This window comes from Coturnix japonica, chromosome 2, assembly GCF_054131305.1.
Source record: "Coturnix japonica strain WE chromosome 2, WE-NBRP24, whole genome shotgun sequence".
Taxonomy (NCBI): Eukaryota; Metazoa; Chordata; class Aves; order Galliformes; family Phasianidae; genus Coturnix; species Coturnix japonica.
In genome coordinates, this window is record NC_140664.1 from 29,868,475 (window position 1) to 29,894,761 (window position 26,287).

The 26,287-nt window shown below is 39.0% G+C and overlaps 1 protein-coding gene across 19 annotated transcripts in view; it reads right to left on the reverse strand.

Moving 5' to 3' along the window:
* The window catches only part of SULF1 (sulfatase 1), a 186,332-nt gene that overhangs the window by 53,212 nt on the left and 106,833 nt on the right, over window positions 1–26,287 (reverse strand). For 12 of the 19 annotated variants that reach the window (XM_085537328.1, XM_085537331.1, XM_085537337.1 and 9 more), the window contains 3 exons: window positions 13,407–13,568; window positions 12,835–13,084; window positions 6,967–7,206 (listed from right to left, as the gene is read on the reverse strand). In XM_085537328.1, the coding sequence (XP_085393454.1) occupies window positions 6,967–7,206; window positions 12,835–13,006 (412 nt within the window). In that variant the 5' untranslated portion in view covers window positions 13,007–13,084; window positions 13,407–13,568. The remainder of the gene's footprint in view (window positions 1–6,966; window positions 7,207–12,834; window positions 13,085–13,406; window positions 13,569–26,287) is intronic. The other 7 variants (XM_085537326.1, XM_085537339.1, XM_085537329.1 and 4 more) reach the window with 1 other exon arrangement.

A 26,287-nucleotide genomic window follows, 5' to 3' on the forward strand; every position in this document is an offset into this window, starting at 1 on the left:
AGTTACAAAGCACTGTTTACATGACATTTCAGTGCTGACACACAATGACTATGTGCTTTTGGGGATAGAGCCCAACAAAACTGCAGCTTCTGGATTATTCCAGTAAATTTCTCCTTGCTTTCTTCCCACCATGCAAATGATAGCTTCAAAACTGGGAAGTTTGATTTTTCCCATCTGCATGAGGGTATCATGTCATTAAACCGAGGAAAGTCAGTTCGGTATTCCAGCCCTCCTCAGGGAATGAAAAAAACACGCTCTCAACACTTACTTGAGGAAACTGAGGCACCAGGAGGTTAACCTTCAGCGAGGCCTAAGTTATGCAGGCAGCCTGTGGCATTGCCAAGAATATTACTCAGATCTCTCAGTTCCCTGTCTTGTAAATTAGCCACAGCAGAAAACCTCAGGTTTTCTACTTGTTCTTGAGCTTTGTGGGTCTTTCCCAGTTGCTGTCAGGTTTACCCTTGTAACCAGAAAGTGCATTAAAGGTTTTATAACTCAACAGTTGCAAAAGGCATTAGGCTATAACTTGATATACCAATCGTTAGCCAGGGCGATGTCTTTAACAAAGCTTGTATTATGGGCCAACCTGGTAGCACTTTCCAGTACTGATGTTGTCTGACACTTCTCATTATAAGACCCTGTTTTCAGTTGCTTATAAGTCTCCCATACTTGGACAGAAATTTTCCACACTGGATGTCTGCCTCAGGCTGAATTTTTTGAAACTTCTTAGCCTGAACAGTAGCCACCTTTGAGAACCACAGTAATGGAATTACATCGAACATCTGAAAAAAATTATGTGGGCTTTCATTCGATAGCACTTCCACACTCTGCAATGAGAGCACGAATTCTGTCAAAGACATGATGGACTTTCTGTCAAGGAGGCATCTTTTATCGTCTTAGTTAACCCTGACCATATTTTTGCTCAGTCTGGAAAAGAACACTGCTTTTTGCATGGCCACCTTGGGGCATTCCCTGTCCACCTGCGTCTGGTGTCAGCGGGCGGGAGAAAGTTGATTGAAATGCAGAGGGCAGGAGGTGAGCAGATAAGGACAAGCAGTTTGGGGAAGGGCCCCAGGGGAGCTAGCAAAGGAACTAAGAGAGGGGAAAAGGCAGGGAAGGCTCAGGGGCCCTGGTTAGGGGATGTCAAGCAAGAAACCAGACAACGATTGGAGAAAGGAGAAAGAAGGTGAATGACAAGGCAAGGGGGTGGGAGAAACTGATTTGCTGAGTGGAATGGGAAAGGAGATTGCTAATGGCAAGCGGTGGGAACAGGACATGTCTGTCAGGATTGACTAGACGCCAGGCGGGGAAGGAGGGTGGAATGACTTGTTGACAGACAGGCAAGGGGACAAGGCTCAGAGTGGGGCTCAGGAGGCATTAAGTGAGCATGTGCATAGAGGGGAGGGAGAAGAACAGAGGAATTAAATGTTTGGAAATTGAGAGTACACAACAATGCCTGGAAAGGTCTCCTGAGTCTCACTGGTGTCTTCAGTAGCACTGGAACCACCTCACCGTGTGTGTGAATGAACTCCACTATGCTTAGTTACTAAAGAAAAGCACAGCACAGTTTTGCAGAGAGGATCTGAGAACTCCATCTTTACCAGTGTGGATGTTAGCATCACACCTCCTGCTAGAGGTCTAGATTCTTTTTCAACAAAGGAAAATTAACCTTTCAAAACGTGATGTAATAATACACTTCTGTCATTTGGCCACATGAACAGGTCAGATGGATAAGTGGCACGCACAATGTTCTACCCAGATTTTCAGAAAGGAAGAATTTGAATGCATACCGTTGCTAGAAATCTTTTATTGTATATGGTTTTCTGCACAAGATTTAGTAGCACAGAGTTCTGTTTTAAGCATGAGCAGGCAAATATGCTGTGGCTTTTGATGGGGTCCTGAAACCAAAATTGTCTCACTTCAAATATATTCATAAATAGAATTTAAAAAAAAAAATCTTGCTCATTATCCTCTTAAGCATTTTCTCTCATCTACATTTCACTTTTTTGAGGACTATTTGAATATATTTGGCATGTTTCACTTTTCCTTGAACATTTCTCAACTTGACTTTATTCTGAGATGCTTAAGCATATTTTAAATTATTTAAATTATTAACAATTTAAATGATGTTTGATGCTCCCCAGTGTCTTTTATACTAATTAAGGAAGAAGCTTAAAGCATGGGATTCTATCTCCCTTTCTTTATTTTCACTTTAGAAATAAAAAAAATCAACAGGACTCACTCCCTGTATACTCATATCCTGACATCCTCTCCATTTTGCAGTGGTATATGAGGCAGGATACAAATTAGGCCACTGAAATGATGCAGATTAAAAATAGTGTATGCTTGCAATCAATTGTACTGTAAGGCTACAAACAGGAAACACATACACTTTGTCTCCAGAGGAAATGTATCATCTATCTACACCTTCAAAAGGCATTGTTTCTACACCTTTTTTCAAAGATTAACTTGTCCAGTGTGTCAAAGTGGAATGATGCACAGTTTAAATACTCCTTCTTCAAACTGCTTAGCCTTCAATCTCATCATTTCAGCATTTTATTGGTTATTTGACCATTACACTAAGAAATGTATCCATAATTGACAGGTGTCAACTGACATACAACAGATGCTGATGTGAAGTGTTGAAAATGTTAACTAGTTGTCAAGTAAAGGATCATTTCTGTTCATTATAACAGAGTATTCTGTGACCAGTGTAAAAAGATGTCAGCAACATCTTGTTGTCCAGTCACTTCTTGAGTTTTGAGTTTTACAAACAGGGGCATTTAGAAATTAGCATTCATGTTGCTTAACTTTGATATTTTGGCATTTCTGTCTATAAGACAGAGAGCCTCTATAAGAGGCTGAGAATGCCATCAGGTCATTTGCATGCATGAACCCAAAATCTTATGCTGATCAGTTGATCATTTTGAGGAATGAGTAAAGTATTGGGAAATGTGTTCTCATAAAGAAAATTAAACAAATTAGCAAGCAAATAATTGCCTAATTTGTTGATCTTTTGTCTTTCAAGTGGAATTGTGTAAGAGCAGAGCCTGATCCTGAGTTTGGGCTGTTGAGGCAGTCAGTGATTGCAGAACCAGTGCAGACTCCCGCTCTGCCCTGCACGACTACACTGGCTATGAAGGGCTAAGAGGAGAGAGGGTCTAATCATTTTCTAAAGTAATGCTTAGCAGAGAGGGTTCTGAATGCATATGTATGTTAAATCAGGGGGGAAAATTTAAAAGTACATTTCTCTTCAGATATTCAAAGGGATGAAACTTCAGCTGATAAAAATCAGCTGATAAAATCCTACAGCATACAAAGGATTGACACACTTCATAGCAATAAAATGATGGTTATGTTTATGTCTCGTAGATATTGGCTGTGCTGCTATCGTGGCTTACTCCCCTAAAATACTAAGTACCTTGAGTTTCCCCTTTTTTTTGTGTTAGCAAGTGTATGACAGTGTGATCTGACAGTGCTCAAGGGCACATCTGCAGGGCATCTGAGAATGTACTGAAGGGATGGGGAAAAAAGAGCAAAAGATAAAAAGAGATTAAAAAGATTTGAAAAAATAAAAGACTTCAACAGTAGGGAGCATTGGAAGGATTGCAAATAACCACCACTGAAAAGGCGTAAGCAAAACTTCTACCTCCTGCATCTAATAATCTTGCAAACAAAATTTCTGAATCTAAATAGCTGATGGGATGTTTCCTTACCTTAAAACTACAAGATGAAAGAAAATGTGTCAAGCTTTTCTGACAATTTCCATGAAATTTGAAAGTAATTACAGTGACCCTCTTTCCTTCTCAATATGAGCAGCTTTAGTCTATCTAATAATAACAAATGCTTCATCTCTGAAGTTCACTGGAGTTGCTTTGTTTTCTCTTTCTACCTATTTTTGTGTATCTTCCCCTTCTATTTTCTACTGTTACTTGCCATTTCACAAATTCTAGATTATTTCACCAATTTTGTGGACTTCCAAAGTCAAGAAGCTGACTCATTTCTGCTTTAACATAGAGCTTGTGACTAAGGAAAATGATAAACATTGCAACATCATTAATTGTTTTCGGATTTTTTTTAATGATAATTAGAAGCAAAAGTAATTTTGGTTTGGCAGTGATGTTTCTAAATATTGTCTGCCCTGTTCCCACAGAGCACAGTTCCTGCTTATGATTTAGCACTGATGTTCTAAACAAAGGATGTTCCCAGGAAATGTAACATCATCTCCATTAGGTCACTTCAGAGTAGAACAGAAGTAGAACAGTAGAAGAGAAAAAGGAAAGAAAAAATATCTGTTTTTTGTCAGGTTTTCCCAGTGGGCTCTAATTATGACTGAAGTTTATTACAGTACATTTCAGACATCTCTTTAAATGGACTGCTGTGCTTGCTTGGAGTCCTCGTGGCTTTAACAGGACTCTCCTCATAAGCAGCCTGCCCTTGTGTGATCAATTGCAGCATAGAGGGTTTAGTTAATGCTGAAGCAGGTTTAGACAGAGAATGCTTTATAGATGTTGGAAACTATCTGGTGTGAACAGAAGTAAGAACATTATATAAACATTCTGTCACCCCCTTATTTCCACTGGCTTATATAATTATTTGACCCTGTGCAAAAAGTGAGAGCAAAATCCTCATCATTTCAAACAGAGAACAAGATTCAAGGTATAGCATGTTGTCTCAACTGCTATATTGCACTGGGGTTCTCCAAACTTGTTCCTTTTAAGATGATTGGCCACCAAACAGCGAGTGGCATTTGGCCACTTTCTCTTCCTCTACCTCTATTGCTCTCTGGGGTGGATACTGACTTACTGATTTACCTGCAGCGTCTGCAGCATCAGCACAGAGTCACGATGAGCCCATGTGTCATGTAGTCACTCTTTTTCCCTAGCTACCTCTTTCCTACTCCCAATTATTTCTGACTCCCAGGTATTCTTGAATCGTTACAGTTTTATTATACCTTCTAGCTGTGAAATGTAAATTATTAGTTGGTTAGTGGACTTTTGATGACTCTTTAATGAGGCAACACTGTCCTTGAAAAATGTATCATAAGTTCAGCTGTTAATTAAGCTGCCACTTCAAAAAATAGTTGTGAGGTAATTGGATGGTGGGCTCATCTTACAAGGAGTAAATTAATAAGTTCTTCAGGGCCACATTAATACAGGGTCAAACAACATACTTTGGTCAGAAACAGAGTTTCATGAATGTATTTTAATTTGCTCCCATGGTCTTTTTCTCTGTCCTGCCCTTTGTTAAAGCTCAACTTGCCCTGCTTGTTCTAGGACTTGTGTTCCCTCAGTCTGTCTTTGGAAAGGCTTTTTTTTGTTTTTAAAAAAACAAACATACACACACAACAAAACACTTTGTTTCTTTCCACTTAATAGAACCAATCTTGCATTTAGCAGACATCTCCACATACCTTCATAATACACAGTGGTGCATATTTACCCAAGCAGATTATTTAGCCCCAGAAGGGCAGATGGCTAGTGACATCAAAGTCTACAGAAGCTGTCCAGTTTATGCAGGAAGCATTCAATTCTGCAAGGGTTAGACAGCAAGTCAATAAGATACTGAACTTTTAATGAGCAAGAGAGGTAGATTTCATGTGAAGGGGACACTTGACTAAGCAGAAAGGTTTTAGGGTCATTTCAGCACCTTTTCTAGCAATGACTGTCAGTTTGCTCTTCCTTCTCTTTTTCTCCTTAAAAGCCTTAGTGCTGACCCTTACTTGGGTTTAGCACTGCTGTACTCTGACAGCAAGTCCACAGAAATCAGCTCTGTAGAGACTGGAGTATTATTCAGTACATGTGTTGGGCTCAGAGAAGATAAATGTTTGTTTGTTTTAGCTTTTTAAACAGAATGCAGAAACTCTCCAGAACTACAGGGAGAGAAAGAAAGAGTGAGTTGTCTGTGCAGTGAAGAAATGATGGCAAACAGGCAGATAAATGTAAGGTGCTGGATATAGAAGCATTAAGAGAATTAGGACAAGCAGACAGCGTGGAGACATTGGCCTCCTATATGTTTTGAAAGCAATCTGTTCTTGTGCCTAAACCACTGATAGAGACAAATTTCTTCCCTACCAACTACATTGTAAGGAACACAGTTGGCACTGGGATCTGTGTCTACGTGGTCCTGTAAAGGAGAGTCTTTGTAGTCAAACGATGCTTCTGGATAAATTGCACCCTGATGACCTTGCAACCTTCCCGTACCTTGGGAAGGGGAAGTCAGGCTGGAGCCTAATGTGTCTGCATATTGAATCTTAGGTGATAGGCGATGCATAAATGAATCAGGTTTTACATCAAGTTGAAGCACAGATGAAGGGAATAAGAAGAGTTCTTTGTAGACAGGACAGGGATCTTCTGACTACAGGAAACCACCAGGAATTTACAAGAAAACTATCAAATCTTATTGGCGCACAGCAGAACAATCCTTCTTAAAAGCATGTTTCTATTCATTCTCAGAAAATGCAAATGAAGTATCGCCCTGTGGCGAAGTTTAAATTATAACATTCACCTTGTTTCACTTCCACGACAGGCACTTTGCTCCTGTGAGGTCTTTGGCACCAGTCCCTCGTCTGGCCCTGACACCTTCCCCTAGAACTGTTAGCAGCTGTCCACAAGCTGGCCATAACATTGACCATAATCATGCCTGGAACTGCCAATTCGGACCCACAATGCCACGAAAATGCACCTCTTTCTCACTAGGTGTAACTGCCTAAAAGCATATTTCCCACCTGGGACATCTGAGCATGAAAATGTGCTGCTCTATTACAAAAAAGTTTCTTCACATGGCTGTTAGCTGCCAATCTATACTAGCAGGTAGTGCTACCCTCCCCTGCTCCCTCCAACACTAAACCCCTCTCTATAAACCCAATTCTGCACAGTAGTCACTTTCTTTTAGACAGTGATTTAAGACCCCTCATTCAGCATCCATCACCATCACTTGAACACAGAGCTATTGTATGCCTCTTACCTGTTCGATACCCAGTGTTATTCAGATACACGGCGAAAGTGCGTGGCTCGTGAGTGGCCTGCCAGGAGGGAGAAGAGCAGTTTTCATTGTTGGTGTATATGTTGTGGTTGTGCACATACTTTCCAGTCAGCATGGAGGAACGTGATGGGCAGCACATCGGGGTTGTTACGAAGGCATTGATGAAGGATGCCCCTCCATTCTCCATAATCCGTCTGGTTTTGTTCATCACTTGTAAGGACCCTGCAATAAGTAAAACTGATCATCACTCTGCTACTAAAAGCAGTTGAAACATACTGGATGCTGTTCTGTCATTAAAAGCAGCGCATCAGCGATGACCTTTCTTTCAGACATCAGTCTCTACAACTCCATAACTTAGGTAATTTTAGAAGAAAAGATAAAATCTTTATTTATATCAATGAAAAATATTTTTTAGGATTCCAGAAAGATTGAGTATGGCTTCTTTCCCCCTCAGGCTTCAAAACAAAGTTGAAGTGCAGACTAATCTAGAAATATAACATTGGAACTTTAGAACTATATCAAATTTATAGGTCAACAGTTTTTCAAACACTGCTCTAGGAAGACAGTATTTTATACAGACTGCATCAATGTGCCAGAAAAATATGTAAAATTCTGAGGCTGCTAATGAATCTATTACAATTCCTTCTATTTTATCAGATAATCAGAGAGAGAAAAGAGTGCAGCAAGAGGGAAGGAGGAAGGGAAGGAAGGATTAGGTGGCTGGGAAGGGAAAGAGAATTTAGTAGTGATCTTCCTAAGGGAAAGTTTTTCTGGACTCAGGATCAGCCTGTCTGGCTACCTAACTAACACACTGTGCTCATAATTAGATTTTGGAGATGAATGTGTATGCAAAAAGTATTCGCAAAATTCAGCACCTTTCTCAAGAAACTCTTGCATTGTCAATGCACTTTTACACTGATCCAATTTAAAGATTTTTGGGGTCATTTGAAACGTCTTAAGAAAAAACAAGGTGAGACAGGCAGGGCTTGCACATTTCTGACTGCAAAAAGACTGAACAGTTCCTGATAGAGTCTGTCAGTACTTGCTGACAGCTGTCAAACTTTGCTCTTTTGGTTATCCGAAAGAGCAGAGATTGAAGGGTGAGTGTGAACTGTGGGTATGTCAGTATGCAGCCAGGAAACGTCTGTGAATTTTAATACTTACCCAATTTTGGCTGTAAAAAGACATTTCCGGAATTCTACTTTCTTTCTTTTTTTCCTTTGGTTTTACAATTCATTTTTCACAACTGACAGCAGTCAGCTTAAATGTAAAATTAAAATTAAAAGCATTTGATCCCACAGATAGAATAAGAGTTTTTCTTGATGACTGTGCTTGGATCACTTGAAAAACAACAGAGTTTTAAAACCATAAAAGAAATATCTCTAAAAACACGGAACTGCCAAGGAAGTTCATCTTTAGATGTAAGCAGTAAAATCTTGTGAAGATTAGCCTTTAGCTAAAGTTCAGCATGCTGTTTTGCTTTTGGGCTAAAGAGTCAGTGTGGAGTGTGAAATCTTTTGCATAACAATTGTTTCATTAGGCAGTTAGTTCCTGAAATGGTTTATGTTTCTCGATGGATGTGGTTAGTGGGCATGGTGGTGATGGGTTGATGGTTGGACTAGATAATCTTAAATGGTCTTTTCCAACCTTAATAGATTCTATGGTTCTATGATTCTGTGACTGTTGAGCATTTCCTGGTGCAGTACCAATACCTGTGTCTTTAAGGATACATTCAGCACCCTGAGCACAGTACCCAAAGATTCATTTTGGATGCTTTCTCATTCAGAGTCTTTCTTTTCTAAACAGAAAACATTTGCATCTGTGCTGTCCTGAACCCAGTACAGATAAAAACCACCTATTTAGAGAACTAAGAGAGTGACTGAGAGTTCCATGAGCACAAAAGGTCTTCCGTTTGTATGAGCAGAAGTGTTTCACTGAGTTGTTAAGTAAAAATCAAATGAGAGATGTTTCTCATTCTACATGTCTTTATTTTGGACACAAGGTTGGCTTTTAGTTCTTCCCCCCTCCCCCCCCCCCCCCCCCTTTTTTTTTTAACATAGCTTGCTCATTTTTGAAATGTCAGATTATGACAGAGCTCAGCTGCAAAGTGCTTGTAGGTGTTCGGATGGGAGTGCGCTTCTTTGCTACTCTAATGCGCTGTAGCAGCAGCAGGGCCGCTGTGCACTTTCATGCCTCTCTGCAGTGGAGATGAATAGTTGTTAGAGTGCTTCCTCATTCCTCTGCTTGGTCAGCCCTCTTCTCTTGCAAACCTGCTGTTTATGAGTCAGTTTTTCCTCCAGGTATGCACTTACTGACACTGATAATAGATTTAGCCCCTCTGGAAATTCTGGAACAGACACTTCAAAGCAGGTGAGACTTCCTCATTTGGAAAACAAAACATAAGCAGGAGATAAAACTTGTTCATATAAGTTATAATCCCTTGCTGTCTGTAGCTCTCCTCACAGCTTGTGCTCTCTACCATCTGGACCACAGTCTTCGGGGCACACACATTCAGGCGCTGTCTGACAGCAGGATGCTCACGCTCTACGTGACCAAGTGGAAAGTACCTGAAGGGAACCAGATAACTGGGAACAGCCATTTTGGACACAGAAATGAGCAACTTTTGTCAAATACAAAATTCAGTGTCACCTCTCCAACTATTTTCCTCATATGTTGAGAAATGTGTGGTAACCAAGGTTTCATAAGTCATAAAGCTGCTATGGATTTTCACCCACATGTATCACGGGTGGACATCTCTACAATGGGACACCCAAAACCATCTTGTCTTAATTTGTTTGAAAGCCAGGCAACCGGAATGTGATGGGCTCTTGAAAATCTCAGAACATATCTTCATTTTTTCAGCTTACATTTTTTAGTGCTTTGAAATTTCTAGTGAAGATGGAAAGGAAATCAGGCAAATTATGTCTCATATAATGTGGTCAGCTGTGATCCCTTCACCAACAGCTGAATGCAAAGGATGCATTTGCATGTATGCATGTATAGATAGAAATCTATCAATTTATATGTATGTACATATAGGTTGAAATCCATATATTTGGATTTTGTTGGGTGGTGCAATAGGCTGTAAACAAGTGGGCAAGATAGTTGTCTTATTTTAGCTCTTTGGGATTTCCCCCTACTTTTTTAAAGTTTTTTCATACTTCTCCAATATCTCAAAGGGCTCTGGGTTAGGAATACTGGAATTACCAAAGTATTCATTAGTTTGGACTTCTTTTTGACATTACACAAGAAACTATTCATAGTGAGGATTTTGTGAATTACTGTGGAGTCATGGCTTGAGGGACTGTTGTGTAGAAATACATAGAAGAAAGAAGTGATGGAGAAACTTGAAGACTGAAGGAGTGATTAAAGACTGAGCAGTTGGAAATACCTATCCTCGTTTCTGAAAGGAGTAGAGACCTGACCTCAGTGGAAGTTGGAGCCATTGCCTTGAGGAGCAGCAGTATGTTGTTTCCAGGAGTGCGGTGGCTCCTGGCTTCTGTGGAACCTGACACTTTATTTTGAGCCAAATATGAGTTTGTCTGAGTGTCAGGCAGTTCTGCCTCTACCTAAAGAATCTTGGTGGGGCTAGAATGTGCACAAAGGTCCAATTTGACCAATCAGTTTCTAGCCCTGTGACCAATGTTCTTGCTGATTTTCCTCAAGAGCTGTGGACAGTCTGCTTCATACTGGTTAAGCCACCAAGCTGATCAGTAATACTCTTCCTATGTACTACATCCCTCCCAGCATGTATAAGAACTGACTGGAGTTGTGGAGCAGTTTGGGGGTTTTATCAGATTAGTTGTTTGAGACAGCAGCTCTGCTGAACTTCTTTGTATTCAGAATGCAGAACTCAGGGGGACAGTACAGATCGATATGACAGCCTGCTCTGAGCACTAACTAAATGCAAGCTCTCAGGTTCCTGCAAATTTTACTTTGGATAATTCCCCTGTATATCATTTGCACTCAGGCAGTTGAATATTTTGGTTCAATGCTTACACATGCTCGGGAGACAAATCTTTCCTTATTGAAGTCTGTAGTGCACCTTATATGCTTTTATGTTCAAGCATTCATTTAGAACAGCTTTTAGAAATGTTCATGCTGGGAATACAAGAGCAAATAATCCATATTGAGAGACTTTCAGTCTTGTGAGTTTTGGATAATCGTGCTTTAAGCTTTATTCTGTTTGTGGCATAAAGTGTTACTTCCCATTGACCTCTGGGAAACTTGGGATTTTTTCTCAGGAATCACAAAAGGGCAAGGGAATAATTCACACATGGAAAACAGTATGGCTTTGTTTTTCAAATAAGCAGAATGATTTATTAGTAGAAGTGCAAATAATGCAGTACAGTAAGTCTTGGGGCTGAATCCTGTTTCCTGTGAAATGATCTATGAAAAGGGGAAACCTGCATCTTCATTCAATGCAGTGGGAACGTATGTATGTCCAGGCTATTGCTCAACTGCTTGCTAATAAGAGCCAGAGCTTCTGTGAGCATCCAGTGCAGCTTTCAAAGAGAGGAGCTCCACAAAATGAACAAAGTGGCTTGCCACATCCTTCCTGCTCTTTCACCACTAGCAAACCCTCTCGCAAGACTGAAGACAGCTCATCGGTAACACTGTTCAGAGATGTGTGTCTGCTGACCTACCTTCCCCAGCGCCCTGGAAAACGCAGGCTCTTTCTGACCACAAAAAGGAAGACGTGACTTGACCCTTTTAGTGAAATTTTCAGAACAACTCTATCCAGAAGAAATGCATTCCTATTGTAATAGCTGTATTTTAGGCCAAAAATAGAGCCAGGAACAGCCATTCATTATGCAGCACGGCTAAACAGAGCAGACGTTTGAAAGAGCGAGAAATGAAATAGATAAGATGTACTCAGATCTCAGGGCCTGCTTGTGGAGCTGTGGGGGATAGCTGCTGCATGAAAGGATTAACCCTCAGTCACAAGATACAATTTATTAATTGTATTTTCACAGTCTGAAAAGACCGCATAAATTATTTTTGCATGATGACAAATAAAAAAATGCTAATAAGTCATGAGTTTCCAGGGCTGCTTTTAGATCTAGGCCACCTTTTGTCTACAGGTTTCTGGCTGAATGTATGTAATCCTAGGTGAAATGAATTATTTTGTTACAAGTTTTACAAGAGAAGCATTTTGAATTTTCAGCCTATGTGGTACTTTGTTTAAAAACCCACCTTACTTTTATTGCAAGCATGCAAGATTTCATTTCAAATTTATTTGCCTCTTTTTCACCTTTTTGATCCTACCTTCCACCCAAAAACTACAATATTTGCCTTGGGGTAACCTAAAATGATCCTCTTTCTCTCCTTAATTTTTCACCTCGGGCAGTGAATGAAAAATCAGTTATATGCATAACCATCATAATGTCTTTCTAACTTACTTAATGGAAAACATGCAAAGGTCTCCTGGAACATCATCCAAGTGTTTTAACATTTTTCACCCTAAGAATAAATATGTGAAAAATCACTCCTGGCTGAAATATCCAGGTTGTGCTCACATATTTAGTAAACCGGTGAAAGCAAAACTATCTCACTGTTATATATGAACCATAGCTTAAAGCAGATCAATTTTAAATATTGTCATAATTCACATAAAATTAATCTTATGCCCTTTTACAGATGACTTTGACAAGAATGCATTCCCTAAAGACTGCAATTAAAACTTATAGATAGTATTAAGTAATATTTGTTAAGTCATTTTCCAAATCCATCCCGTATTCTGCTATTGTTTCAGGACCACTGCATTCTCTGAGTTTAAAGTACTCGCCTGGCAGAAATTACTGAAAGACACATGAGGAAATGAAGTAACAAAGAAAAATTTTGTCTCACCTAGCTCCACATCTTGGTCATCTGTGAGCACAAGGATGATATTTGGTCTGATATTTTTTCTCTCTTGCTGCACACGGCCTCTGAACCTCAGGGACTTGAGAGTGGAAGAATGACTTGTCAGCAGTTCAGTACTGAGCACTGCCAAGAAGAGTGCAAACCAAGAGGTCTTCATAGTAGTTCCAGTATTTCAATGAAAAAAAAAAACAACACAAACCCAATCCAGAAGTGCCTGAACTCCAGTTTTCAAGACCTGCAAGGAGGAAAAGAAATTCCGTTCAAGCAATAATTAAACTTCCAGTCACACAGTGAGGAGATGATACTCAGGGAAGTCAAACCTGACACATACTGTCTGACATGACTGTAAGCCATATTGTTGAATAGGAGCTTTAATCTATCATTTTCTAAGAATAAACTCAGACCTTCTGCAACTACACTTTCTCAAATAATTTTTGCTTGAAGTCATGCCAGTGCCTGCATTTTGTACAGGCATGACTCCTGATATATTCCTCACAGTGCTCCTTCTCCTACACTCCATACTTCTTTTTATGCAGCATGTTCTGTACAATCAGTACCTGGGTGCAGTACAAAATTGCTGGGATGCAGACGTGTTCAGAACATCTGTAGGAGGAGCCCTGCAAGAAGGAGAAAGCAGAAGGTCTGTCAGTCAAAGACCTCAGCGCTGTGCCTGTGCTTCAGAGTCTCCAGGACTGTTCAGTACAGCTTCTTCCTCTGTCCTGAAATAGAAGAGTAAAAAAAATTTGCATTCCCCTCAGCTCACCTGTTTAATTTAATACCATACATAACCATGTAGCGATTAGATGGCACCTTGGCTGCTAGAGATCAAGGACATACGCATCCTGTCATCAAACACAGGTGCTTTGCAACATTTATAGGCAGCCTGAGATTCTGCAAATAAGAGTTAATTCCAGCTTCTGGCACCTGGTGAGCAATAAGGCTATTTTAGCTTAACTCACCTGCACAAGCGGCTAAACCCTTACAAAACAAAGATGAGAGAAAGGCTATCATTTGCAATCTGCATTGGATCACAACATGAAAAGTCATCTTCCCACTGACAAGAAAGCTCATATTAAGTGACAGTCTAGATGATCTTACCCAGCATTGTGAAGAAGCTTAACTGTCCCTCAGTCAATCAGCAGTGGACCTGAATGCCTCATCCATAATGCACGGCACCCCTGGCACAGCCTTGTCCTTGATACTCCATTTCCAGACTTGGCTGGGTGCGTTATTGGAGCCCCCTCTCCATGCCTGTCAGTCACACAGCCTTGCTTTTGTAAGACCTAATGCAAGCGCACAGGCTTGCCTTTGCTGCAGCAGATTTAAACCTGCGGCTGAGAATGACTGATTGGCCTGGGGAGAAATGGGCAGCCACTCACACTTGAACATTTTTTGCATTTCTGAGCAAATCTGTCCCGTTACACAGTGGAAGGGAGGGAATTTCTGGGGGCAAAAGGGAAGGGGTGGGAAAGAAACAGTGGAGTCAAGCCTTCTCCCTCCATGGTACTGACCTGCCACATATATAATTTTGGGGCCACAAGTGACAGCATGGTGACATCAGTCAGTAAAAAGCCCACACTACCACCAAAGTCCAAGAACATTCAAGAAGTCTGCTTATGGGGAAGGCTGCATGGGAACTTGGGTGGACACGATATAATTAGACTGGGGCACCATTCAAAAGATCTGTACTCCCAAGCTGAGTTGTGTATTTAGACAAAAAATATTAACAACAAACCCACAATTAAGTGCAAAGAATGTAACAAAAGCAAAACACACACACACAAAAAAAAAGAAATAAAAGATGTCCTGTCACTCACCTAAAAATGCGTTAATAGGAAGGTGCTCTAAATTTCAGGGAAGAAGCCATAGGAGAGGGTGGGGAGGGGATATGGCACTGGACTGCTAGGAAAAGGATTGTGTTCTTGTTTTCACATACACCTTTTATTTTAAGCTTCACAAGCTAAACAGTTTCATGCCTCTCACACTGGCAGGCTGTAATTACACAAGAAGAGTGTGAATGTCTTTAAAAGGAAAATCCAAGTGTCTGTTGCAGAGATCCTGTCTTTCATTGTCTCTGCCCCACCACTCTGCAGCTTCTGACAAGCACTGTAGCACTGCAAAGCCAATAACGGGGCTGGGCACTGAAAATTAAATACCATTTTGATGATTACACAGCACTCAGGTAAGCAGACTGGAAGTCTCTCATTAGTCCTGACTGACTATTAAAAATACTTCAGTTTTCCTGTATTTTATTCTAAGCTGAGCACAGAGGCCAACAAAAGCACTGAAGAACAAGATTACTGAAGAAGTAAGAATTCTTCTGACAGACACCAGACACTACATGCTTTTGGTGCAAAGGAGAAATACGACTTCTCTATGTCTGATTTTTAAATAGCAAAACTTTGACTCACCTCACAAAGAGCGAAAGGATACGTGAAGTGAGACTCAGTGTTTAGTTTCTTACACCAGTTGTACTGTACAGCAAACTTTTTCAGACAATGTTGACCCAGAAAGTGCAGTCATCCTGACTGCACTGAGCAAACACTGGCACCAGCGTGTTTGAATAATCCCCCATGGTATGAAACTGCAAGTTCCTGACAATTACACCTTAGTGCTAATAAAATTTACACTAATCCAAATTAACATCAACAAGCGTTATTCATTTTACCCTCTTTGGGATGTGCTGGTTTTTAAAATAAATCATTTAGCTTTAGATTTTTCAAGCAAGCCTGGGCTACTTTAAACAATATTTTTATGGGAAAAAGAACATGAAGAGCTTCTTCTCTAATTATCTATTTTTTTTCCCCTTGATGGATAAAGGAAATGATAAAGACTGATCTGTATGTATGACGTCAGTTTACCAAGTTTCACTGAACTGTTTCTGCACAAGAGCACAGTAATGCCATCTTTTGTTGCTCATAGCAGTTTCATTTTGACATAAGACAAATCTTTATTCGGAAATATTCTTTGAGAACCTGCCCTCTTACAGTCTGATTCCCAGTTCTAGAAGGAAATGAAGTAAAGAAAACTGTCAAAATACAGCCATGACTGGGAAGATAAGGCCACAGTGTTTGTGTTGGATACTGTCTGGTAGTCTACAAGTATCCCTACAGACACTGTAATTTGTCTTAGGAAATGGATGAAAGTATGAGAAATTATAAGAGACCTTTCAAATTCACATGCGATGTAAACGTAACAAATATTGTGCAGTGTTCAGAAATCAAGACTGCAATAGGAAATGTTTTCCTCAAGCAGAATTTACAAATATTGACTGCAACTTCTATACATACACTATTTTATAAATTCAAGTTACATTTTTCCAAAAGATTGTACCTTTGACAACTGAAACACTGTCAGCAAATAAATGAAACCAGAGCAGCAGGAAATCCAGAGAGACTATTTTTCCTCATCTGGATGTAATTTTTATTTTACAGTCATTTTTTTTTCTTTCCCTCCCACAGAAGCACAAATTCATAGTTTATACTCACCTTTCACAGGATAAAATCTGAAAACTTGGTTCTTTAGTTGGTTCTATTTTGCTAGTATTATAACAAGCAGTTCAAGGACTCGTTGGCATGGAGAATTAATTACCCGTGAAACTTGAATTACACTGGCATAGAAGGGCTACTTTTTGTCAGTGGAATAAAAACTAGGAGGACTTTATTTCTAGGTCTCTTCAGTGACCAAGAGGAAAAGTGAAAGATAGAACAATATCCTTTGAAACTATCTGTAGAATTTATATTAATTTTAGTCAAGAAGTGTTTAAGGTGTTTTTTTTTAATTTAATTCGGAACAAAACAAATGACAGTCTGTTTTGAAAAAAGATCATTTTCACTTTGAAAATCCACATTGTTTTGACATGCGCATTTTTTACTGTGCTCACCCGAAATGCCAGTTAGTGTTTGTCTGAGAAAAATCTGTCCAAGATCATACATTCTGTTTATTAAACAAAGTTACTGAATATCCTTAAGTGTATCTCTCCATTATAAGCTTTAAAGATCTGTGGACTTCATTATGTTTCATACATTTCAAATGTGGCTTCCACATATCCTCGTACTGAGAATTTGCCTTGCATGAACAGATTTCTTTCTTGTTTATAAATCTAAAGGCAAATGTGGGGGCAATGAGTATGGCTTCAAGACATATAGCCATTCCCAAGACCATGAGATGCACAGCGCTCCAGACCAGTAATGCACAACCAAGTGGTAACAAAGGGCTGACAACCTTATCTTCTCTACAACACAGTACTGGTATTTTCTTACAACTGTGAAGAGGACAACATGTGATCCAAAGTCACAGTTAAAGCCTTACAAACAACAATGGATCTACTCTGGACAAGGAAAGACATATCAGTAGTAAGACTAGCATAGACTGTGGACTGTGGAGCTCAGCACCAGAATTCAAGTTTTAGTTCCCCTGATGTTAGCAGTAATTATGAATGTGAAGTCTAACAGTGATTCCAAATGAAAGAACTCGTACTGTGATGGCAATTTCATAGTTAAGTGCTTTGTTCTTCATTACTATCCAGTATCCTATTGATTATTATGCTGTACTTAAGTTTCTCTGATTCCATGAATTGTATTTGTTGTATATAAGTATAATTTCTTACAGTTTTTGTTTTTGTATAAATAAATGGATAACAATCTTCAAACACACAAGACACTGAACATCAATCATGACAAGTGTATGATCATTCTTTTCTGATCCCAAGCAGAAGAGTACTATCATCATATGTATTTTACATTTGATCAGTTGACTTGACAATTTTATCTTTAATGAAGATTATTGACAGGAATATGTCCCTAGACTTCTCTGTTTCCTTAAAACCAGAGTTTCAAGAAGAAAAGTAGAAAAGCAAATCACAACAAAAAGAATCCTGAATATCCAGAAAAAGCAGAGAAAGGAAGGGTGTGTGTGATATATCGAAAACTTGGTGCTACCATCCTGCTGCTTCCAGATGGGTGACCACAAAGTTGATGGAAGGGCTGGAGCACATCTCCTATGAAGAAAGGCTGAGGGAGTTGGGCTTTTTTAGCTTGGAGAAGAGAAGTCGCAATGAGACTTCACTGTGGCCTTCCACTATTTGAGGGGAACTTAAAAGCAGGAGGCGCATCAAATTCTTATACAGTCTGATTGTGACAGGACAGGGGGGAATTTCTTAAAAGAGGTGAAATTTAGGTTAGATGTTAGGAAAAAATTATTTACTCAGAGGGTGGGGATGTGCTGGCATAGCTGCCCAGAGAAGCTGTTGATGCCCCATCTTTGGAGGCATTGAGGGCCAGGCTGGATGGGGCCCTGGCCAGCCTGATCCAGTGGTCAGCAGCCCTGACCATGGCAGAGGGGCTGGAGTTTGATGAACTTTATTTAGAGTTCCTTCCAACATGAACAGTTCTGTGATATAATATGATATTGATGGTGTTTTATAATTTCCAATATGATTTTGGTCATTAGTCACATTGCTGGGCACCTGGTCCAGTGCATCTGAGAAACTGTTGAGACTGCCCATAGGGCCAGACATCTTCAACATATTCATCATGTTAAATGGAGGTGGCTTCACACACTGATATCCTCACAAAGGTTAGGATCAGTGGTTTATTCCTATCACTTTCAGTTCTTTGCTTTAAAGTGAAACATGTCCATCCTGCTGCACCCAAGAATTTTTTTCCTATGTGAAAACTTCAAAGTGAAAAGGACTGAAGAGGGTTTTCTCAGTCCCCTATGTACAGCATCTCTGAATCTTTTATGTTTATGTCAAAGGGCAGAGAGACTTCTCAAACTTTCACATAGTCTGAATCATAACAGGTGGGCAGTTAACAACAAAATCCAACAAAACCCAACAAAATCACAAAATTAGTAATTTCATGATGATTGTTCAGATGGATTGAAGTTACATAATAAAAGTTCAGGGAAGTGGACACATTTATCCACACCAAAGCAACCTAGCAGTTTAGAAATCTCTTTTAAAATTATATGGCCTGGATGACTAGAGGGTTGTAAAGCTCCACAACAACAGTAAGGCTAACAACTCTCAATTACACCAATACAGTGAAGTCCTTAAGTGGAAAAAGCTGTTGACAGATGACTGTTTTGAGTTTAGTAACGTTAATGCTTTTCTCACATCTTACACTTCTATCTTCTATTTAAAAGGAAAACACTGCAGTCTCAGGCTACCAGGCACAAAGGCTTAAATCTGCAGGCCAGTTTCCTGTGGGAATATCAAGCCTGCAGCCATGGGAAACACATTTATGTACAGCAGAAGTCAGGAAAAAAACAATATCTACCATCTCTTATTAAAGGTTAATCCTCTAATCTTAGTTGTAAAGTATAGGATTTACAGTGAACACAAAGGATGCAGTTCCTCTCTACGTCTAATCTAATCATTATCTATTGGATTTCCAACACACTTTATTAATCAATCAGTTATCTGCTCAACATCCAAATGTGATCTGTGTGTTGTAATGATGTATCTTTGTTGCCTCGGGCTAAATTAATTTAAAGTAACTATAATTTAAAGTAATTGCAGGCAGGGAGAATCATAACCTTATATTATTGTTAAGTTTTTGCATTGTAATTTCACAAACACAGGAAAGGAAAAAGCCTGCAGTGACTTGAAAGTCTAATGCACACTTTCTACCTTACTTTTATAACTTCATACCAGTTAAGGGAGATTCTTAGTAGGTAAAAGTTTCCAGCACTTCATATGTTGAACAGCAAACTCCAATAACATTTTAAAAATACATAACTGTAGACGAAATTGACTGTATTTGAGAAAAGGAAAATACAACTTTTAATGCTGTTAATATGGTTAAAAAAACATTAAAGCAAATAAAAATATTTTTATATTAACCTCAAATCTGTGAACGAATTTTAAAAGAAAATTCTCACATACTTCTTGGCAAAAAAAGAATGTCTCCTGTTAATTTACAAGCTTCTAATAATATACAGTTTCTCAAATCTATTTCTCACCATCTCATTTACTTTGTTTTAGAATTTCATATTTCAACACAACCAAGAAGTGCACTTGTCATACAAAAGAGGCTGGTATAATTGAGCCAGATGACGTGCCCCACAAGTAAAATCAGCCATTCATGAAAGCTGGTCACCAGAGGCCATTTCAAACAATGCACATTTCAAAGTAATCTAAAGTAATCCCTTTTCTCTACTGATTTGGTTTCCAGGCAGTCCTAAGCACATGTGTGCAGCAAACAGGAGGCTTATTAAAACCTGATGTTATATTGGAAGTTATAATGCCATTGCCTTGTGATTGAATTCCGTGCCTGTGAGTCTTCAAAGAGATGGAAAAAAAAAATCAATTAAATTTATATGCTTATTAAACATGAGTGTCATGATACGTGCAGTTTATTAGCACTTGCTAAATAATTAAGACCAAGAAAGATAATTAGATGTGCACAAGGCTCCAAACAGGCTTCTGATATCAGGTTTTCCTAACCTTTAAAGAAAGTGGCTTTCCAGCTACCAGGTAGTATAATTGCTAAAGGTCTCCAAGTATATTTCAACTATAAAGAGTAACCTTTGTGTATGAAGGAATTTAAGGTAATTTTAAAATTCCTTTAAAAAACCACATCTCTTTGCTATATCCCTGCTCAGCTCAACAGTGTGGGTCATTATGAAAACATGCTGTACAATAACATACTGAAGATTCAGTGATCCCAGTAAGTAGTCTTGCTCTGGGAGATCATATCACAGAGGTGAACAACAGCAACACAGTTTGCACATTTCTTTAAGTTCCCTTTTAAGTCCACAGGACCATGCAAGAGAACAGCTTTTCCTGCCTCATTTAGATAGACTGCTCCTAAATTCAATAAGTTGCTTCTTAAGTACATTTATGTCTCCTCAAAGCTATGCAACACTCTTTGAAAAAGGGATTTTTCGCTTTTTTATTTGGTGAACAGTTTGTTTTCCTAAATAAATGGAAATGATTAACCTGACTATGTGTAAGTTATATTTATCACAGACTACCTATGGATCCACTTATGTATGAGAAGACAGAGAACATGTCAGTTTCCTTATCATAACATACACAGATCCACTACCATATGGGCAAGTTAAGGTAGAATGTGTTGTAACCACAATAAGGACTAAAGCGTGAAGAAATGGCCGTTCCCATAGATGATTTTGGAAAACTCAATCTATTATACTACAGTACAGAAAGCAAACTTGTTTGTGGCATCAGTACTTTGCGTACTTAGAGTCACTACAAGAGTGCTATATGCACATATATACACTGCATATGGCATCTGCTGAGTTTCACTTCAGCTCTGGTGACAAATTCTCATATATTCCAGTTTTTTTATTAGTCCTACTATATTCAAACTGAATGTAATTGAAATACTAAGACAGACTCAGTGGGTCAGGTTCTGAGTACTCTCTTTTAAGGAAGACTTTCTTCATTAAGTTGCTTCTCTCCGTCAAGTGGCTCTTCCAGACCAGTCAAACAAAGTGGTACCTTTACCTATATACACGTAAAAGTATCTTAATATACCAATATATGTGTTTTTAAACAAGTTCCTAATTCACAAAACTATACAATTGAGAAACCAGCATAGCAATAGCAATAAACAATCGAACAAAACAATGCTACAGAAACAGATACTTCATATTCTCTTCTGTAAAGACTAGTCAGTGAGAAAGTTGCACTGACTTGAGGCCAAGAAACACTCCATCCCTGCATCAAAATAATTTTTATTCAATTCTATGATCAGAAGCCCCAGTGTTCTCCAAGCTGTGCTCTTTTTGGCATGCAAAGCATAGCACCAGCCCAGGAATGTGGGGTCTTTTGTCAGCTTATACCAGTAGGCTTTCCAGTCTCTTGTGTGCTGTGTCACCTTGCTGTTCCACTATCCCCACTCAAGCACACACCTGGGTGTGCTTTACAGGCATTCCCAGAGGGACTTGTGGCTGATCCACTACTAGAAAGACCAGAAGGTCATCTTCATGTAGTAGCTTCACTCCCATGTTAGGACCATTTCAGTACCTATGTTCAACCGGGTGAAAAAAATTGTCATAGAAATGACTGCAATGATGAGCAAGTAATACAACTGATAGATATCAGAGTCAAGATTTTCAAAGCAGCACCCAAGATGCCAATACACATGTTTTGCTGTGCTAAATAAATATGTGTACTGGGTTGAACGGGACTGCTCACTTTCTTAAACCAGTCTCTTGTGGATTCTTCAGTAAACCCCTGGCATGCATATTCTTTAAGTTCTTCGCTGAATATTTCAAAATAAGCTAACCACTACTGGTATTTGAGAAAAGACCAAATGGAAGCATCTAGACACTAAATTCCATCTGAAAATTAGTATTTCTATTAAAAAAAAATAAAAGCTGGAATTAAAAGCCACACTTTCCTGTTCAAGGACAGAATATGCTATATACAGCTTATCTGCCTGTGGAATACCAATTCACTCAGCCTGCATTCTGGATATCTGTTCTCAAAGAGTTGTTTGAAAATAATCTTCAGCCTGAGATCTAAGAGACTCAAAAATGACTTGCTGAAATTATTCTGTGAATAACTTTATCTCAGAAAATATTTTGAAAAGGTAGCACATATAAATGTGCTTTCATTTTCTAACTGAAAATGCCTGCGGAAAGACTTTCTTCATCTTTCAAATGCACACACAGGTACTTTCAGATTCACCGACTTGGATTCTGTAGATGAGAGCAGTTCTAAAGCATCGAAGCAGATGATAATACATTCAAGCACACATATTTTTATTTCCAGTGCTCTTCTTGTTATGAAAACTTATTTTTTAGCAGTAAAGAGACATGATTTTATATAATCTTTATAGAAGATATACATCTTTCTATATAGACAGTAAATTGCAAGCCTGCTTATGAGCCAAGATTCTACTAAGATGCCTGACACAGCAGACAGAATTATTTTCTCCAGCAGTGATGGAGTGGGTAGACAATCTTATGTTCCAGCACCTGACTGTGCATCATGCAGGGTGAGGGAAGACCGAAATGGAATTTCATAATAGGTAGAAAGTTTCTGAATACTATGGAATGGATCAAGAATGGAAAGGACTGGGGTATATCAGAAATTACTCTCAGAGACGAAGAGGAGATAGAAAGGCAAGAGAAAGGCAAGGAGAGAATGACAGTGCTTTCCTTCATTTTGTTTAGGAAGGAATTTGTGAAGCATCCCAGTTTACAGTGATTGTTTGGACATATCAATGCTTGCTTCACTGGACTTCTTTTTCTTTTTTTTTTCCCTAAATGTAAATGAGATGTTCTCATTTATAAATAAGTATAAGACACTAAGAATAAAAAGTGTCTCATAAACTCCATTTCTCTCCTACATCAATGACCTGATTCAGGAACGCTTAGACCAGCATATAGATAATCCACTTCTTTGTCCTTAGTGGGCTCAGCTGTGAGGTCAGATGAGGCTGCTCACAGCTTTACCAGCTCAAGTCACGAAAACCCCCAAGCATGGACACTACCCAAATGCTCTGGAGCCCTGTTCCACTGCTTGGATGTCCCAAGGGTGATTTTTTTTTTTCCCCTTATATCCAATCTGAACTTTTGTTTAACTTACGTCCATTGACTCTTGCCCTCTTGCAATGCTTAACTATCAAGGACTGGTCTCTGTCTTCTCAATGAACACCAGGTAGTTGGGGGCTGCTATGAACCCCGCGGTGCTATCTCTGCTCCCTGATGAACGATCGTACTCCCATAGCATCTTCATACAGGTCAAGTACTCCAAACATTAGCCATCTTGATGTCCCTCTGGTGAACACAGATCACCACTGACTTATTTCCTACACGAAAGGCCCAGGACTGGACACAGCATAACAGATGCCATCTACTGAGTGCTGAGTCAAATATGTATTCATGTTTGTTTAAAGAAGTATTGCTGTTGGGGAAAAGTGAGCTGAACTAAGCAAAACAAAAATTTCACAGAACCTTTCCTTCTAATCTAAATGAACCACTGAGGATTTTCAAGTAATCTGATAGATCAAAATGATGATCTTTCTAATTATTTCTGAACTTTTCAGGATCAGGAATGAAGAGTGCCATAGAAAATGCTGCTTTCTACTGATTTCCCATTGAATTTATTTCATCACTGTACACTGATTTTTAAAAATCTCCAACATTTTCTTATGCATTAAAAAGTCTGAAACGTTAGGGGTTAAATTTTTCTCCTCAGTTATGGGAATTAGGCAAAATTTCAGGCTTTATATGAATTGGGGAGAAGTCTTACAGCATTATTATTTAAGTGGTCATCACTTCAACAGAACAATGAAAGCTGATTTTAGACATTTTTGTTTTGTTTTGTTCTGTTAATAAAGTTGAGTGATTAATGGACCTAGCATTTGAAAAAGAAGTGCAACTTTATATATCAGAAAAGAGAGAGTTGAAATCCCCTCTGCTCGAGGCCCCACAAAAATGCAAAGAGCACAGCTGGAATGAAACAAATGATCTGACTGGTTTCTGATGTGCTGGGTGGTGTAAATGGTTCACACTAACCACACTGCACACTCATAATATAGGAGCTAATTCATCTGCCATGAATACATTCCTGTGTATGTTGTCCTTTAAAATAAACAAGCAAAAATGAGTAATTTATCAGGAGTTAAATGCATGTTTTTCCAGTGGGATGCCTTCTATCCCATACGGCTGATTTTAAAGTCTAACTTTGGTAGCCTAAATCATCTGTTACACTAGATAAAACTCTTACTGCTTTAAAATACGGATTTTCAAATTTTATCACTGTCAACAAGTTGCAATTGTTCTTGAAAGTATCACTCAAGTTGGTTAGTAGTTCCTTAGAAGACTATAAAATCCTAAGTGCAGTGCTGCAGATGGTGTAAAACGACAGTTTTCTAAAGCCTCTATTTACAAAGGCATTGCATTTGCAAGAAGTCTTTATCTTTAAAATTAAGAATGTTTTAACCACAACAAAGCAGTTTTACAGGAAAAGTCTTCTGGAAAAAGGCTAATCATAACCAGCCCTGTATGTAGCAAGCTCTGCAAATGCCTTTTGTTTCTTAATACACTGAAATTTATAAAAAATCAGATTATTCTTGAAGACAACAGTATTATCTATTCACATCACACTAATATATTTTTCAGTTTGTTTGTTTTTTAATAATAGCAATGAAGTTAATTTGCATTTGTTCCCACAGACTCTTCCTTTTAGTAAGGGTTACTTATGTAGGCATTTCTTATCATAAGCTCTTAATAACAGGTAAACTTTGAGATGCATGTTTCATAGACTAACAGACACTCCATTGAACTCCCCTCCAAAGTTAGGGGTGTTTTATGTTTTACACTGAAGAACAAACAATATCTCTTGGGCAGCATATTCACAAAAACTCTACGGGGAACTTGTGGCATAATTCTCCCTGTTTTCTGCCCTCTTTCTTTTGTGGTAAAAGAATTCTACTCTAAAAAATTAACATGTAAAGAACTTCCACATTAAAATTCCTCTATTATTTGTATGTCCTGATACAGTATCTGGAAACTGTAACTTACTCCTAAGGAAAAGCATGAACACAATTTGAAAAAAAAACCCACAACACTTACTGTGGTGGTGTTAAACACGCAGCAATGCATCAAACTTCAAAACTATAGAAGAGAGAATAACCTGAAAATGCAACACCATCTTCCTATCTCTGTTCTGTATTTAATGCAATCTTGTAACGTGCTTTAATAAAATTCCCAACTCTCCTCAGCATTTCCTTTAAAACTCCAGTGCTTTTAAGCAGACAATATGTCATAAATCCACTCCCCAGACCAGCACGATAGGGATGACAGTACCCATAGAGTACATAGCATAATCCACCTCTCTGCTGCCTGCTCATGTTACCCCACCTTCTTATTTTTCCACTTTACCAAAGGCTCTTAGAAACTTACCTCTTCCCTGGCTGGTAAAGTATCCTTACATTATAGGCATGGTAAAATTTAGACAAAAATACACTAAACATTACAGGGCATATTGAGAGGGAAAGGACGTGAAATGAAAAATGCATTATACTAACATATCATATGGGACCTGATTATGTTTCCATTATCTTCCACATTTAAAACTCTGCTGACCTCTGGTCAGAGGCATTTATCTTAACACTGTGACTATTTGTAAGACCCTTCCACATTTCTCTCCATGACTTTCCTGCAACTAGGTCTTTAACTATTATATTGAGTTACATACTCATCTTTTCATGGGATAGAGCTGGGAAACAGATACAGCGGAATGTTAGCACTGACAATACTAATAAAAACACCCATAACCACATTTTCAGGGCACAGCACCAGCCAATGGCTCCCTGTGGGCCATGGCTGGGGCCTGTGGTTGTGCCTGGCTCAGCGAGGCCCGTGTCAGGGCAGGGCTAGGCAGTGGGGAGTTGAGGACTGGCCCTGCTGCAGCCTCACTGGGACAGGAGCTGACAGCCTTGGGAGCTAAATGGGG